Here is a 16,997-nt window from a genome sequence, read left to right as displayed (position 1 = left end):
GAAGAGTCATTAACATCTAATAATCACGAAGGTACACAGCAGTCGCAGCCCCACTTCCCGCATCACCTGGACGTCCTGCCCTCGCCAGCCGCCCCCAGCCCCCACTCTTGCCTCGCTCTCTCGCTGCTGGAGCGCCCTCTGCACCGCCTCTAACTGGACTTCTGGGCCCTCGGGGCAGCTGTCTGCAGGAGGCACAGGGCACCTGCCCTCATCGAGTTTAGACTGTAGTGTGGACACCAGAAGCAAGTTGCTCATCTGCTTCTCCTGTAAGGCCTCTTTATCCTGATTAAGAAAAAAAGGCTTATTTTAGGCAAGTTTTTCAGGAACAAGGGGTGTCAAATTGTGACCTGAGTGCCCAGTGTCCTCACATGCCCCTGGCACTCAGCTGCACACACCTGCACACGCCACACACATGACCTCCAGAGCAGAGATCCACCTGGTGAAGGATGGGACCCCAAAGAGAGGGCCATCGTGTGTGCCTGTGAGTCCACTGCAGTGAATCTGTCCTTAGTAGTTATTCAAGAAGGAAAAAAATTGTCCCTAGGCTATTGGCTATTAACAAAAAAAACTGCAAAGAACTTGCCTGAGAAGAGGCCAGTGGCTGACAATGTTACTCTGTATAACGCATGTTAACGTCTCACTGGAAAAGTTTTCAAACAGTATTTACTATGGAGAAATTGGTCACAACAAATTACATGGAAAAGAAGTTACAGTAAGTGGCCCAAGTTTGTACAGAGAAAAAAAGGCATTTTCTATGCCTGCAGCATCTAATAAGCTCAGGAGGTGTTTGCTGAGAGAAGGAAGAGGGAGCAAGTGATGCAGGGAAAAAAGAAGGGTGGGGGGGGGCGGGGAGAAGGCGCTCCTGGGGAGGGCACCCAAGCCCTGCCTTGGCCTCCCGCTCGGGCTGTGAGTCCCTAAGCCGCTGTGGCAAACCAACTGAACCGAGCGGAGCTCACAGGACCCTGGAAGGGGTGCGGTCTTGGGGCCGACGCCAAGTAGGGTGCTGGCGTGAGGGGCTGAGGGGAGAGCAGCTGGGGACGCTGCCCTCGGAGGGGAGGGCGGGGGTGGGGGGGCACAGTGTGGGGTCCCGCAGGACTCGGGCTCCCACGGCGCGGGCTGCTACCTGCTGCAAGGCCTTCATGGCGTCTCTCTGCCTTTCCAGCTCTTCCCGCAGCTGAGCCGCCTCCCTCCTGCAGCTCGCGTTGGTCTCCTCGAGACGTCGGATTTCCTCTTCCTGGATCATCACTTGTCTGTCCGCCAACTCTTTCTTTATGACCAACTCGTTAAAGCCATCTGATTTCTCTCTCAACTTTTCTTGCAACAATTCAACCTAAAACAACAAGAACGCCTGAGAAATGTGACAGTGACAGCACCACCTCCTAAGTACGGGAGCACACGGCACGGCCAGCGGGCACGCCGCGCAGAGGCACACGCCCACACACGGCAGGCACGTGGGCGGGAGGGGACCGTGTGGACACCCTGGCTGCACTCGGGGCTCCGCCACTGGGGGGTCACACTGGGGGCCCAGGGAACGATGCACGGAATGCCTCAGTGCTTACAACTGAAAACGAACCCAGCATAGTCCCCATATACGCTCAGTGTTTGAACCAGCACACCAGCCACAGCCGCAGCAGGCGGGGGACGCACGCAGGTCCGCTCCAGCAGAGGGAGGCAAGGGAAGGAAGAGCAGGCCCCCGTGCAGCAGCCCCCACGCTGTGCAGGGGAGGGGAGGGGAAGGAGGCGGCGCCCACCATGCAGACCCCCAACACCCCTACCTCCTCGTCCAGCTGCTCCTCCTGCCGTTTCCACATACAGGGAAGGAAAAATTGTTCCACAGGTAAGTCTTTAGAACATGATGCAGAACATTACCCAACGGGCAGAGCACACGTCAGGCTGACTTACGTCGCTGACACGAGGGCCATGGGGCCGCGGCCGGGCCGCCTGGCGGAGCTGCTCCTCCAGCCTCTGGATCTCCCGCTGGAACTCCTCCCGCTCGTGTTCCCTCTCGACAGCCTGCTCCTGTGGACAGAGGCAGTCTGCTCGGACGTCTCAGAGGCACGCAGGCCACGGCACTTCTCCCTCCGGAGGGAAGGCCGACCGCCTGCGCAGACGCGGACCGCCCAGCAGGCGCTCGCAGCACTTCCCTCCACACCACCTGTCCACCGGCTCGATGAAGAGGTGGCCCTGCAGGTGCAGCGAGAGACTCTGCAGAGTGTGGACAGAACAGCCACAGACAGCAGACGGCTCGGCCCAAGGGGGCAGGGCTGGGCATGCAGGGCTGGCACGGGGGCTGGGGGGGGGCCCCGCAGGCCACGCACAGGCGCACGCTGACCCCTTGGGAATGTGTGCCTAGAGTGACCCGGCCACAACCCCCCGGCCGCGTGCTAACCCTAACACTGTGTCACGGACGCTCACGCTACAGGGCCGGCGTTCAGGGACACAAGCACACTTAGTCAAGATGCTCACGTCCATGAACTGCCGCTGGCTCCGCAGATGCTTGTCCAGAGCCGCCATCTGCTGCCTCAGCGCGGACAGCTCCTCGGCCTGCTTGGCACACGCTTCGTGCCGAGAGAGCTGCTCCTCCAACTCCGCCTCGAAAACCTTCATCTGAGAGAGCAGCGCCGCGCGGTCCTTCTCCGACTGCTTCCTGGCCTCCGACTGCTCCTGCGTCAGACACTCCACTTCCCTACGAAGAGCTGAAGAGACAAAACAGGGAGAAAAGCCCCACAGATCAGGGCAGGGACGTGGGCTGAAGCAGAAACGGGAAACGTGCCCGGCAGGTGCCCCCCACGGCGGGGCAGACACACACCACATCCAGCCGCCCCAGCAGCCCCGGGCCCCGAGACACAGCCGGCCCCGAAGGACATGCACCCACAGCCAGCACGAGCCTGGGTGCTCACCACTGTGCTAAATGCCCCCAGAGACAAAGCCAAGGACGTTAGAAAAGAGCGGGAGAATTACAGCTTTTAAATTAAAATTCGCTAAAATAAAGAAATGTAAAGCTTGAGAAGACTACATCTTGGTATTTCCAAACGACCCATCAGTGGGTTTTCTAGGAATCACGCCTCCACATAGATTGTCCTGTGTGGACAAGATGCAGCCGAGGACTCGGTGAGGGGGCGCACAGCCCGACGGAGAACGCACTGACGGCACAGCCGGGGCCGCGGCAGGGCCTGCCAGACGTCGAAAGCCAGTCTAAAATTAAGTGGGGAAGGCCCCAGTCCCCGTGGGAACTGTACGCTCATAAGCACGTCTAGTAGAGGAGGCTGGCCTCTGAGGAGTCCTAAAGTGCGCAAACTATCCACAAACTGAAATTTTGATTTCATAGGTTTTCATTTATAGTTTATTTGCTTTCAAAACTCCTTCTTATAAAACCCTGCCAATCTCTTATGCCAAACTGCCATCACCACTACTGGAACATTCCCAGGGAATTCTCATGCTAGTAAGTCAGCAATTAGACTAAATTGCCTTAAACATGCAGTTAGAACCACATCATCCCCACCCGGGGGTCGTGCTGCCTGGCCGCCCACCCAGACGGCACCATCCTCGGGGCCACATGCTGCAGGAAGGGCGCCCAGCCACAGCTCGCGAGGGCCCCGTGCAGGTGGCACTGAAGAGAAGGTGTCATGTGGTCACTCAGGCCATGCCGAGGGCCACCGACGCTGTCGGAGCAGCAGAGGAGCTCCACTCGGGGTCCCCCAAGACTCCCCTAAGACCTTCCAGGCCCCAGGGCTGGCCCCCGGCCCCAGGACAATGCACCTGCCACCAGACGGGGCTCCCTGCCAAGCAGCACCGGCCGCGGAGGGCGTCACTGGATAAGAGCTAGCGCATTTCCACATGTCAACAGGGAAGGTTAAAGTTGGTGTTTTTGTTAACAGTTTGCCACAAAAGCCTTAAAGTATTTTTCCTCTTTAGTAAAAACTGGGGCATCTGGTGCAGCAGACACAGCTCATCTCACACAGCAATCTGGTCTGTGTTTACAAACCTGAGTCCTCGTGTGCTATGGGAGCAGGAGTGCCTATGAATGAAAACACAGCATTTTGAGACACGGGTATTAAAGTCAGCAGGGCGCCAGGGCTCGTCTGTGGTCCTGGACAGTCTCTAACGCCCACGCCCTCGCGCCACCACGACGGTGCGAACACCTGCATCCCCCGACATCCGTATGGTGGGCCTCACAGATGGGACCTGGGCTTTCCCAGAGGCTCTGAGAGCGCCCGGCCCTTCCGCACGGGAGGGCACAGCAAGAGCCGGAGCTCCCCAGAAGGGGCGTGTGCGACTCTGTGTGGGACCTCCACCCTCCGAGACTGAGGGCAGCAGGTGCCCACCGCTTGTACCCGTCCACACTATTCTGGGACGGCAGCCAGGCACGCCATTTGCTCTTGGGCTGCAGCAGGTCTTGGCTGCCAATAAATTTAGTGCAGACTTTTAAAAAGAAACAAAGAAACCACACTTGGGGTAGACGGCACTGCCCTGAGAGCAGCCGCGAAACACACCACACACCTAACAGGCACCACGCAAACAGGCAGAGCCGCATCTCCCCACAAGGTGCAAGGACCTCTAAAGGCACTTGGACATAGGTCAACACTCACGAGGGCCCAGAGCAGAATCAGGACCACGGGTACCCTGGCTGTTCCTGGGAAGCCGGTGGTCAGGGAAGGTCAGCAGGTGCTGTGCACATGGGCAGCATTTATCTATTTATTTTTAAAGATTATGTATTTGAGAGAGACAGCACACGCACATGAGTGTGAGCAGGGGGACGGGCAGAGGGAGACAGGCAGGCTTCCCGCTGAGCAGGGAGCCCGATCCCACAACCCCAAGATCACGACCTGAGCCGAAACCAAGAGTGTGACACTGAGCTGACTGAGCCACCAGGCGTTCTGGGCAATATTTCCACAGCTCCGGCAGGGGTGCGTCTGCAAACCTGAGCGCAGAGCTGTGCGTGAAGGGAGAGGAACTGTGTGCGTGAAGGGAAAGAACAGAGGCCAGGTAAGAAGGCCAGGTGCGGCTAACAGGATGAAAGCCAACCAAGGACCGAGCGCGGTGTCAAAGGGAAGGAGCAAAGACTGGCCCCGCTCACATCTGCCAAGGTGCCAGGGCTACGGGCGCTGCGGCCACACAGGAGGCCAGGCCTCTCTGCAGGGTAACCAGAGACGCAGAAGAGCAGCCGCGTCCACAGCCTCGAGAAGATGTGCAGGGGGAGGCAGGCCCGGGCGCAGCAGAGCCCCCGGGACGGACCTCACAGAGGCAGGGCCACTCGGGCCTTGGGGAGCGACGACGAGGCTGCCCCCTGGCTCAGGGCTACACGGCTGCTCAGCTGCTCAGGCCCCGTCTCTCAACTCCAACACCTGTGAGCACCCTCACTCGCTCGTGGTGGTTAATAAACTGGGTGGGTGGGGTGTGGGCCCTGGCCACCCCACCGGGCCTCAGGCTGGGAGCGGGCGGATGGGGCCCTGCACAGGGACAGTCTGTCCCACTGGGAGGCGCAGCCTACGGGAAGGGCCGGGACAGAAGGAACGAGGTCTAAAGAAATAACCTGAGGCTGACAAGTCCTCAGACCTGAAGCAGAACAAGGCATGTGCAGGAGCCCCACCGAGTCACGGCAAAGGGGCAGGTAAGAAGAGCAGGGCAGAGGGCAGCTCCTCAGAACACCTGCGAAGAAACAGGTGCCTCAGCAAAGACAGCGGGTGCAGGAGAACAATGGTTTATGGCCTCCAATTTAAGAAAAAGAAATCAAATCTAAAACCACGTGTCGCCAGCTACAACTTCATTTATAGAAAAGAGTCAAGTAAGGAAATTCCAGGCACCGGAGGTCTTGGGAAATTCCCTGCACATGATCCTGCCGTGAGCCCATTCACTCCGCGAGGAGCCACGGGAAGAACACCCCCAAGAACTCACATCTGTGCAGACGGCAGTATGCATGCGGCACAGGGTCCACAGGGCACGCGTGCTCACTCACACACTCACGCACTCTCACACATCAACGGTGCCTCCCTGGACACCAGCATGGCCGGGCACCGGGCAGAGACGGGAGCAGGAGAAGGGACACGAAGAGTAAGCGGACACACAGCGTTGCGGTCAGCAGCGGAGCGTCCCTGCCCCCAGAACAGGTCACCGCGCACCAGGAGAGACAGCAGGAGACCCCCGGGCAGCTTTCCAGGCGTCGTTAACACGAGACCCACAAGAGACACAACTGACGGTGGAAAGAGACTCAAAGGGTGAAACCAACAAAGACAGGTCAAGTTTTCAACATCAGAAATTCAACTCAAAAAATAGAAAAAGGACAGAGAGATACGTCCAGGTAGACAGACGTTATCGAGCGGCGTCGGGCAAGAGGAGGGGGTCGGGAGCCATCACGCACAGCCCGCGGCTGGAGACCCGGAGCACGGCAACTCCGCCGTCCAGGAGCTGCGGTCCCGGGGACCCGCCTTCGTGCTCACAGCACGAAGGATCCAAGAAAGGGCAACCACGAGGCCCTGAGGGCTGGTTGTGTCTCAAGGGAAATTAAAAAGAAAAACTTGGGGGAAAGAGAAATGAAAAACGAGGCTCCCGAATGGCACAGAGCAGCACAGGGACGGCCGAGGTGCAGCAGGCCCGGGGCGGCTGCGCCCACACGGGCGTCCCCGGGGCGTCCTCAGGGACACCGCCACCTGCAAACCCCAGCAGCGCAACCCTCCGTGTTCCAACTGCTCGTACCTTAACTATTTTAAAGAGGAGACCTCTGACGGCCTGAAATCACGGCGAGCCTGTTACGAACACGTTTCCCTACCTGAGGGTAACGTTACACAATGTTTTAAGGGCGCACCCAAGGGCGGTCAGTGGCCGTGCTATCTGCACTGAGGCCTCGGGAGGGCGCAGCCGCGCAGGGCTCCCGCCTGCCCCGCTCCGCAGGCGCCGCTCTCACCAGCTTCTCTCGCCTCTGCTTCTGCGGCCGACGCCTCCTTCTGGCTCCACAGGGCGGAATTCTCCTCCTTCAGCTCCGCCTGCTGCTGCGCCGCCTGCTGCAGCTGCTGCCTCAGACCCTCCAGCTCCTCCGCCAGGCCGTGCTCGGCCGTCTCCTGCCGGCACAGCGCCTCCTGCAGGCTGGCCTTCTCCTCCTTGAAGCCTTCGATGATGCCTGAGATGGAGACGGGCCGCTGAGGCCTCACGGAGGAGCAATGGTCGGCCCTCCCAGCCGCAGCGCACCTGGGAGCTCGCACCTGGGAGCTCGGCGCTCGCCTGCGTCCCACTCCCAGACGACAGGCCTGTGCGCCCGGGGGGGCGGGGGGGGGGGGGGGCGAACACGGGGAGAGGCCTCAGCACCACCGCACGTGACTCCCTCACACCACGGCCGCCACCCTGGCGCACAAGCGCTGTGACACCAGGGACCAGACGCCCTGACGTGCGGGGGTCCCAGGGGTCACAATGTCCCTTCCGGGACACCCGCCGCCCGTGACGGGAGGACAGACATTCCCACCTCACCACAGCAGGCAACGCGCTGAGGCTGTCGGCCCGGGATCTGCGCTCCTGATCCCAGGGTTTCCTGAGGAAGGTCACCGGGGCCTCACGCCATGGGCGCTACTTAGTCCCTCGCTTCACTCTTAAAGTTGTGAGTCCTCCCCTTCCCCGGTGCCCCGGGCCTGTGTCCCGGCAGCCCTCCGCCCGCAGCCAGCGCTCACCCTGCGCCTGGTGTAGCTCCAGCATCAGCCGCGTCCGGGCCGCGTTCTCCTCCTCCAGGCGCTCCAGTAACTGCTGCTGCTTCCTGACGACCTGTGCCGTCTCCTCGTTCTTACAGCTAAATTCTTTCTCAAAACGAGAATGAATCTGACGCGCTTCTTCCAGCTGTTAACACATTTGGAAACCAGAACCACACGTCAGAATAAAGCTCACGTTAACACCAACGGACTTAGAATCCCGGCACAACTAGAATTCTGACAAAACCACAAATACTCTGTAAGAAGCAACACTGACGTTCAATACCGTGTCCGTTATACGCAAATTTGCTTTTTCAACAATTTTCAAGAAAGAAAAATTCTGCACAGCTACAATGCTGCACAGAAAGTTCACACGTGCACGAACGACGGACGCCACACATCTGCACAGTGACGCTGCCGAGAGGGCGCGTTTCCAAGGCCATGAGAACTGTTCATCAAGAGCCCCGAGGCCGCGCAGGATGACCACCTGTGCTCCACGGGTGGAGGAGGAGGCAGGGAGGCCGTGGGTGGGAGGGGAGGGAGGGAGGCTCCCTGGGCCGGCCACCTCGGCGGGCATGGGGCCTGACGCACCCTTACCCCCTGCAGACCCTCCCTGACTCGGTCTCCACGAGGTGCGAGGTGCGGCCTCCCGCGGTGCCCTGTCCTGGCTCAGCCCCAGGCCCCGATCTCGCCTCCCTCCCCTGCCCAGGCTGCGGCCCAGGCTAACCCGTGGAGGCAGACGCCTACGGCCAGCTGTGCCGACAGACGCCTGAGCAGCCGGCCTGGGCCTCCCTCGGCCTCCCTCACACTCAGGCACCTCCAGCTTCCCCAGACTCTGCCTCTGAGGGAATCCACTGGTTTCCCCTTGAAAGCAGCCCCAAGGCTGCTCTTCTCACACCAAATGGAGAAGACTTATTCAAGGATTCCTGGGATGTAAACAGCAAGGTTTTGACTAAAAATGCATATTTTCTAATTAGGTTCAACGTGAAAAAGAATCCCTACGCTGCCTGTCATGTATTCATATTTCTTTTTTTTTTTTTTTAATTTTTATTTATTATGATAGTCTCACAGAGAGAGAGAGAGAGAGAGGGGCAGAGACACAGGCAGAGGGAGAAGCAGGCTCCATGCACCGGGAGCCCGACGTGGGATTCGATCCCGGGTCTCCAGGATCGCGCCCTGGGCCAAAGGCAGGCGCCAAACCGCTGCGCCACCCAGGGATCCCTGTATTCATATTTCATGTCTTTTCTAACTGTACAAAACTTTCTAAAAAGTTGAGCATAACCCCCTGTTCTGGTGATAATCTCTGGACATAAATATATTCAACGTGAAGTTAAAAGGGTGCAGGAGGTAGACAAAGGAGAGACGCCAAACCACGTGTCATCAACCCCACACTCAGCTCTTCCTTTCCATTCGCAGCAAACCTACTGTCTCCAGAATTTGGGCTCAGAAAAGACTTCTGCTTAGGAAAAACACAGAGGAGCATCACTGGTAGTAACAGAAAATGAGAACAATATGAGAAAGCAGGTACGTACCCAAAATTGACGGTTTCTGCCCCTGAATCCTAAAGGAGAAGACAACAGCGAAAGAAGCCAGATCCACCCAGAAAGTGCCAATGCCCCTTCTCGCTCTGTAGGCTGCAGCCGAGAACCAGAAACACCGAATGGACAGCGGCCAGCACCACGCCTGGGAGCGGCACCATCCTCATCCACTAAGCTTACGTCGCCAAACCATGCAACCTAACCACTTATCGAACCCGTTATCCTCAGAAAAAGGGAAACACTAACAGGAGCCAACATAGGGCCGCAGATGGACGGCACGCGGAGCCGTGTCTCACCTGCCTGGTGGAGTCTAGAGCCAGCTCCAGCAGGCCCTCCACCGCCAGGCCCAGACTCTGGTAAATCCTCCTAATCGGCTGCTCGTACTCCAGTGAACTTTCTGGGCTCATGAAAAAGCTTTCACAGATGTGACTGCTAATTTCAGCCTCTGAAGGCATCTCCACGCATTCAGGCAAACTTCTGTCCAGTTCCAGCAGGGCTGCCTCAGACCCAGGCCACGTCTCTTCAAGCACTGGTGCTGCAAATGAGCAAAGACGTAAACCTGCATATACCACGCGCGCGGCAAGCAAGCTCCCAGGACCAGGCCGTCAAAGGACAAGCACACCCGTGTCCCAGAGGCACTGGCCCACCTCCAGCTTCGGGAGCTCATCCGGCCCGGCCCCACGCAGCAGGGAAGGAGGGGGACAGCACGGAGCGCTCCTGGCCCCAGGGCTCAGACGCAGGGCCGTCCGGGCACTCACCTGCAGACAGGGCCTGGCCGCTGGGCCACGCACCAGGTGGGTCTTCATCCTCCAGACAGAGCCCCACACGCTCACTGATCCGGCTCTTCAGCGCGATGGCAACCTTCAGCATCTCTCCAAACAAACTGAGCAGCCTCCGCAGAGCATCTCGGAGAGCTCTCCTGAGCAAAGCACACAGCGGGCCGTGAGCTGTCAGCCGTGTCAACTCTGCCTGACTCGGACAAGAGGGGCACAGCCGGGGGGCAGCTCTGCCAACGAGACTAACCTCTGGGCTGCTACCATTGACTTTGAGAAGGCGTCATCTTACTGTTAGTTTTCGTGGGCTCCTGTGCCCACTCACAGCCTCTCGGACCCCCAGGAGGACAGCACCAATGTGGCTGGCCCTCTCTGGCCACAGCATAGCGACCACACCCAAGACACAGCTGGGGTGAAGGGCTGCAGCCTGTGCATAAGTGGACCAGCCGACACGGGTCCTCATACCTGGGAGATGCCGGGGCCGAGGGGGTGGGGGACACTCGTACACCCCAGCCATTCACGCGCTCACACCGCCACCAAGGGCCTGGGGCAAGGCCTCCTCCCAACACCGGGACCCCACTGAACAACACGTGGAGAGCTGCCCAGGGGAGAGACAGGAGGACCGGGGCGGGAAAGCAGCACGGGGGCAGACTGCACACAGCACACCAGTTGCTCCCTGCTGCCCAGGCCTCCAGAGGGCAGGCAGGCACAGGACAAGACATCCTGTGGGGGGAGCGGGCGGAGGCAGGCACGAGGATGACAGCGGCTATGGAGGGTCAGGGAGGGCAGGGGTCACCCTCAAAGGCTAGGAGGGCTGCAGTCCCCTCGATGATCCTCAACTGTGACAAACGCTTGTGGGTGTCAGGAGTCTGCAGCTGCTGCTCACCCACTGGCCCCATCTTGCACACCTGGAATCGTGTGTGGAGCCAGTCGCTCTACAGCCTGAGGGGCGCTCAGGCCTGGGCCCCAGCCTCCAGACACCTACGGACAGGTGCTCTCCTCGAGGCCAGTGTTCAAGGGGCTCTAGAAGGAAGGACGTGCTCTCTGCACAGCCAGCTCAGCGGCAGCAAGGCCCACGGCCCCTCGGTGCACGCAGGCAGGCACCCTGGGCACAGACAGCCGACCCGACGGCGACCCCAACGGCGACCCTCGGCCGCGACCCCGGGGGAAGGCCCACGGGAGGCCCTGTGAGCTGCAGCAATGCACCAGGTAAGCCAGGTGCTCGGACACAAGCGAGCCCTGCAGCCTCAGCTACACACTAACGGGTCCTTCCGCGGCCGACCCGCAACAGCAGAAACAAGGCTCCGGGTCAACACGGGAGAAATCTGAATGCTACAGGGCAGGAACTTCTTTTTTGTTTTTAAGATTGTATTTACTCCTGAGACACAGAGAGGCCGAGGGGGAAGCAGGCTCCCTGCGGGGACCCCGACGTGGGACTTGATCCCAGGACCCCGGGGTCACGCCCTGAGCTGAGGCAGACGCTCCACCGCTGAGCCCCGGGCGGCCTACAGCAGGAACTTCTTAGTGAAACCCAGGCAGCCGGACAAGGGGCAGCCCGACTCGCGCCCCGCGCCAGCTCCTAGGGCGGGCGGTAGAGCGGGCGGAAGGCGGCACAGCCAGCCGACGAGGAGCCGCGACACTTCCAGCTCTGGCGGGCTTCGAGGGACCTTCTGATGACAGTGGCCCCACCCGGGCCCCCCACACTATAAGCCCAACCCCCCCCAGGGAGCCCCCGGGGCTGCACTTCTCCAAGGGGGCGGGAGGTGGGAGGCCCTGGGCCGGAGGGCAGGTGCACAGACACTCCGGGGCCCCTGCGCTCTGCAGCCAGGCTCCAGAGAAAACCCGAGACAGAGACCTTGCTCGCGGGGGCGGCCCCGGGCCCGGCTGGTCCCACGCTTACAAACAGTGTGTCCTTGTAACTAAGTGGACCGACGCCCCAGAGGTAGTGGGGACTTCGAGCTCCCTACACCTGTTACTCACGATTGGGGAGGCTCCTTCACAAAACAGACAAAAGCCTGAGGGGATGCCTATTTTAAAGGGTCTCTTGAGGCTTCTGGATGTTTCTGATGTATTGTTCGCCTCCTAAGGGCCCTGAGGCCCTCCCCCACCTCCTCTTCCCCCTCTCCTGAACCTACCCAAACCTGCCCAGTCTTTTTTTTTTTTTTTTTTTAATTTTTATTTATTTATGATAGTCACAGAGAGAGAGAGAGAGAGAGGCAGAGACACAGGCAGAGGGAGAAGCAGGCTCCATGCACCGGGAGCCCGACGTGGGATTCGATCCCAGGTCTCCAGGATCGCGCCCTGGGCCAAAGGCAGGCGCCAAACCGCTGCGCCACCCAGGGATCCCCCCTGCCCAGTCTTCGAGGACCTAAGTGCGGGAGGCTTCTGGTGCACTCTGGACTCCGACCACCTGCGAGCTGCAGCTACGTGTCCTCAAGTACTCAAGGACTCAGGTTTGCGGAAGTAATCACCAGTTCTTCACATTTACGTGTCTGTCCCCAGGCCTGCTGGGGAGGGCCAGACCTTGGATCAAACTGCCCAAAGGAAACACCCCAAGGGGGATTTAGGGAATCAGGCCCTCAACTTCCCTCCGGATGCTAGAACACTGGCAGGAAGTCCCTGAGCAGTTACAGTAGCTTTTCCTATACCTGATAGGAACTAACTTGTGGGGCGCCTGGGTGGCTCAGGTAGTTAACCGTTGGCCTTCACCTCAAAGCCTCGGGGGTCCTGGGTTCCAGCTCCCCCCTCCTTCCCTGCTCAGCGGGGAGCCTGCCTCTCCCTCTGCCCCTCCCCGCCTTGTCTCTCTCTAATAAATAAAATCTTTTAAAAAACCCAAAACAAGGGATCCCTGGGTGGCGCAGCGGTTTGGCGCCTGCCTTTGGCCCAGGGCGCGATCCTAGAGACCCGGGATCGAATCCCACGTCGGGCTCCCGGTGCATGGAGCCTGCTTCTCTCTCTGCCTGTGTCTCTGCCTCTCTCTCTCTCTCTCTGTGACTATCATAAATAAAAAAAAAAAAAAAAAAAAAAAAAAATTAAAAAAATAAATAAACTACAACTCTTAAAAAAAAAAAAAAAAAAAAAACCCAAAACATGCCTATACACAAACGCCCAATAAATCTGTTCACTGACCATTACAATGGACTCCAAATGGTCTTTTTGTGACCATTCTAGTCTTTCGTCTAGATGCCGATATGGTCTTTTTTTGTTTGTTTGTTTTACAGGCTGAACCAGGAACTTTCTCTTTTAGTTAACAAGACTAGGACAGAATGGGAAACTGCCCACACTCCATATTTAATTACTACAGCAAGCCAGCTGCTCACATCCTACATGGGTCACCTAAAAAACTGCTAAAATCCTCAACTTTCAAATCTGACAAGTGAAGGCAACAAAACAAATCCAGAAAACTTCCAGCTTCTGCCACTGCAAAGAGCCAGGGCACTGGAGAGGAAAAAGAAGGAACTATTACAAACGTAAGCACTTGAGTTGGCTCAAGCCCTCTAGCCAGACTCCCCTGACGCGGGGCAGGATGCAGGAAAGGTCCTCCTGGCACCGAGGGGTAAAACCAATAGACGTGAAACACCTGACTCTGTCAGCAATGCTTTCAGGGAAGGATCTTCATCAAAAGGGGGAAGTGTAAGAATAAATAAAGAAAACCTCAATCAGAATGAGTCAGGAGGGCAGCAGGGGGGCGGGGGCCCAAGGCCCTCCAAGTGCAGACCTTCCAGGAGAGGGACACCGGGTCCAGGTACTACCGGGCCACCCCGCAGGAGGAAGGTTTCCTCTGCCTCTCAACAGCCCAGCCACTGAGAGGCCGGCAGGCCCGGCCGAGGAGAAACCACCCGCCTTCAGCCCCACTGTTCTCCAATGACGTCCTGTACTCGGTGCTCAGTACTCTTCTTGATGTCTTTTTGAATGAGAAGAGGGACAGGGCCGGGGGTCGCATCCCGCCAGGTACCGCGGTGCGCTCACGCGGGAGAGGGCGCGGGGGCGGCGGGCACAGGGGAGCGAGCGACCGACCTTTCGCGGTCAGACAGGTCAGCGTCGGACTTCAGCATCGAGATGAGATTCGTGCCCTCCTGGTTCTCCCTCTCGCGCCTCTGCTGCAGCTGCTCCAGGTCGCGGCGGCGCTCTTCCACCTCGTGACTTAGGGATAAAATCTGTTCCTTCAGCTGTTGAGGAAAAATTGTCATAGCTCTGTTTAAAACAATTCCGTGAGGAATAAACTTCTGTAACAAACACTCGTCATCCCAGGTAACAAAAACACGGCAAAATACAGCGATTGAAGGTGAAGATTACTAACAGCCCCCCATCACCCACCGCCTCCAGACCCGGGATATGCGAACATCCCAGGAGCCCAGGCGCCAGGGTCAGGGGCAAATTCACCAGAGACTATTCTCACAAAACACTCAAAATCTCTTTTATGTTCATTCAGAGTATTAGTTTCTAGGCAACTGAAGATCACCTACACCTGTCTCCTTGAAAAAAGAGCCAAAGGGGGCGCCCGGGGACGGTGGGAGGGTGGGGGGGCTCCATCAGAAGCACAGCTTGGCTCAGGTCATGACCTCAGGGTCCTGGGATCAGCCCTGTGTCAGGCCCCCTGCTCAGCGGGGAGTCTGCTTCTCCCTCTGCCTCCTCCCCACCATGTACTCTCTCTCAAATAAAATCTTTAAAAAAAAAAAATACAGATTCTATAAACCACTGGTTCCATCAGACTAAGATGGCAAATGATGACCAAAAACAAACAAAAGAGAAGAGCCGTGAGCCCAAATGCCGCCAGCACCTGAGCTGGTGCCCAGACTGCTCCAGGCGCGGCGTAGCCCCAGCTGGTGGGGTGTGGAGGGACGGCAGACGCCTGCCGGCCTCCCAGCATCAAGCCGAGGGCCAGCCGTACAGGCCACCACGGTGGCGGAGTCCACCCTCCGAGTGTGTGGGACACACACTTTCCCCTCTGCCCATCCTGCTCCCTCCTGCTGAAGGAAGGGAAGTGGACACAGCACAAGCCGACACCCTGCCAGCCCCCACCCCCTCCCGGGTGGGATGCGGGGATGCGGGTGCGACCTTCCTCCAGGAAGCTCCCAACTGTCTGCATGTTGATGCTTTACCAGAGGGAAAAGCAACCTTAACCCGACAATGGCAAGGCGTCCAGGACCTTGTAGGTCGGTCCTCCTTAGACAAAAGTTCTTTTGAAAATCTCCCTTCCCCTTACTTACCCCGACTCCGACTCCACAGTGTATGAAGAGCCAGCCCTCACCACCCTGGGGCAGCAGCCCTTCCTGCCCACAGGTCCTGTCCTTGTGCTTTAATAAAACCACCATTTGCAAAGACATCTCAAGAATTCCTTCTTGGTCATCAGCTCCAGATCTCCCCCCACAAAACCACCTAGGTTCCAAAACTACATCAGTAGGACGCTCTTCCTTACTGCACAGCATTATTTAACTGAGCACGTACATTTCAAAAAAGCTTATAGAAATATTTACAACAAAAACAATTTCTTAATAGAGTCTGGTGTGCCTAGCGATCATTGTCCCTCTCCCTGGGACACTGCCTGGTCATAGCACACAAGCAGTGAGCGCGGGTGAGCGCGGGCTCACGGCAGGAGCGGGACTTGGGCAGCAGGGAGCAGCCTCCTCCCCGCACCCCGCAGCCCCCAGCAGCAAGTTCACTCCTGAGCCCCCCACCCCCACCCCCACCCCCGCCTCTCTTGATGCCCTTCATTCCTCCCCCTTGCACTCAGGAGACCATCAAGCCAGCATCCCCCTATTGTAAAGGTAAATCTGTAACTGCTCAATCCGGAATTTACCATTTCTCTTTACCTGTGCTAATACTTGTAGTAGGACTCTTGAGATACAAAACGGTATAGGATTTGAATGATCTTTAACCCTACTTTCCCATGACCTGGGTTATTTTTAGTATTTTTTTACGGAATGAGTTTTTTAGGAATGCATATAGTGTGTCTTGGCAGAAACACCTGGTAGTTGAAGAAAAATTGAAAAAACACTTTTAGGGTCACCTGGGAGGGGGGCTCAGTCAGTGAAGCATCTGCCTTGGACTCAGGTCATGATCTCGGGGACCTGGGACCGAGCCCCGTGTGGGGCTCCCTGCTCAGCGGGGAGTCTGCTGCTCTCCCTCTCCCTCTGCCCCTCCCCCTGTTCATCCTCTCTCTCTGTCAAACAAATAAAATCTTTAAAAATAGAAAAAGAAAAAACACTTAGAAAGGTCCTTTCTTCCTTGCGGAACTGTTTCCTGCCTCAGCACTGGTGCCCCTTGCTCTTCAGCCTGGAGCTTGGGAGGGGCTTCTGCTGCCAGAAACAAGCCCCCCCCCCCCCCCCGCCCCCCAGCAGGTGACTGCCCTCCACAGACACACACCACCTGAGGCTGGTGGAGGGTAAGCCACACACCCAGGCGCAGTATTTAAAACCAAACTGGCTCTGCTGCTTGGGAGCCACTGGATTGTTAGCAAATTAAGGGAACCTCTCCTGGGCCTCAGTGTCCTGAGGGATCCATTCCGTGAGCAAGACAGAACCCTACAGCAGTAAGAAAGCTCTGGAATGTACCTCACAAAGTGCCTGGCACACAAAGACAAGTCAGCTATGTCTCCAATCTGGGAAGTCCAAATCCAGTGATGGTGCACAAGGATCCCAGTGGTTTTTCTCCTCCTTTGTACTGGGAGAGCCTGCCTCGAGCCCTCACGATGGAGGCACCCACTTCCAAGGGGGCTCACTCTAGACGCACATCGCCAGCCTCCCTCTCACCCGGCTCCCTTGCTCTACGGATCTTAGTTGATTTAAATAACTGATCTCTGGTCCATTTGTTTTCTTTCGTCTCCATGCTTTATATTCCTGCTCTCAGGGGCACCTGGCTGCCTCAGTTGGTAGGGCACGCGACTCTTGATCGCAGGGTTGTAGGTTCAAGCCCCACGCTGGTTGTAGATAATACTTAAAATCTTTAAAAATAAATAAATTTAAAAGTAGATATGTAGATAAATAAACAAAATTCTGCTCTTATGTTTTAAATTG

At 57.7% G+C, this 16,997-nt stretch overlaps 1 protein-coding gene across 1 annotated transcript in view; it reads right to left on the bottom strand.

The window, feature by feature from the left end:
• Positions 1-16,997, bottom strand: part of PCNT (pericentrin) — a 101,618-nt gene that overhangs the window by 37,216 nt on the left and 47,405 nt on the right. Inside the window, 10 exon segments of the mRNA XM_049104512.1 lie at positions 112-282; positions 1,124-1,330; positions 1,776-1,796; positions 1,903-2,019; positions 2,467-2,696; positions 6,902-7,114; positions 7,656-7,818; positions 9,505-9,743; positions 9,967-10,127; positions 13,999-14,150. Coding sequence (XP_048960469.1) covers positions 112-282; positions 1,124-1,330; positions 1,776-1,796; positions 1,903-2,019; positions 2,467-2,696; positions 6,902-7,114; positions 7,656-7,818; positions 9,505-9,743; positions 9,967-10,127; positions 13,999-14,150 — 1,674 coding nt within the window.

The sequence above is a fragment of the Canis lupus genome, chromosome 31, assembly GCF_003254725.2.
Source record: "Canis lupus dingo isolate Sandy chromosome 31, ASM325472v2, whole genome shotgun sequence".
Taxonomy (NCBI): domain Eukaryota; kingdom Metazoa; phylum Chordata; class Mammalia; order Carnivora; family Canidae; genus Canis; species Canis lupus.
This window is presented reverse-complemented; position numbering and strand designations above follow the sequence as displayed.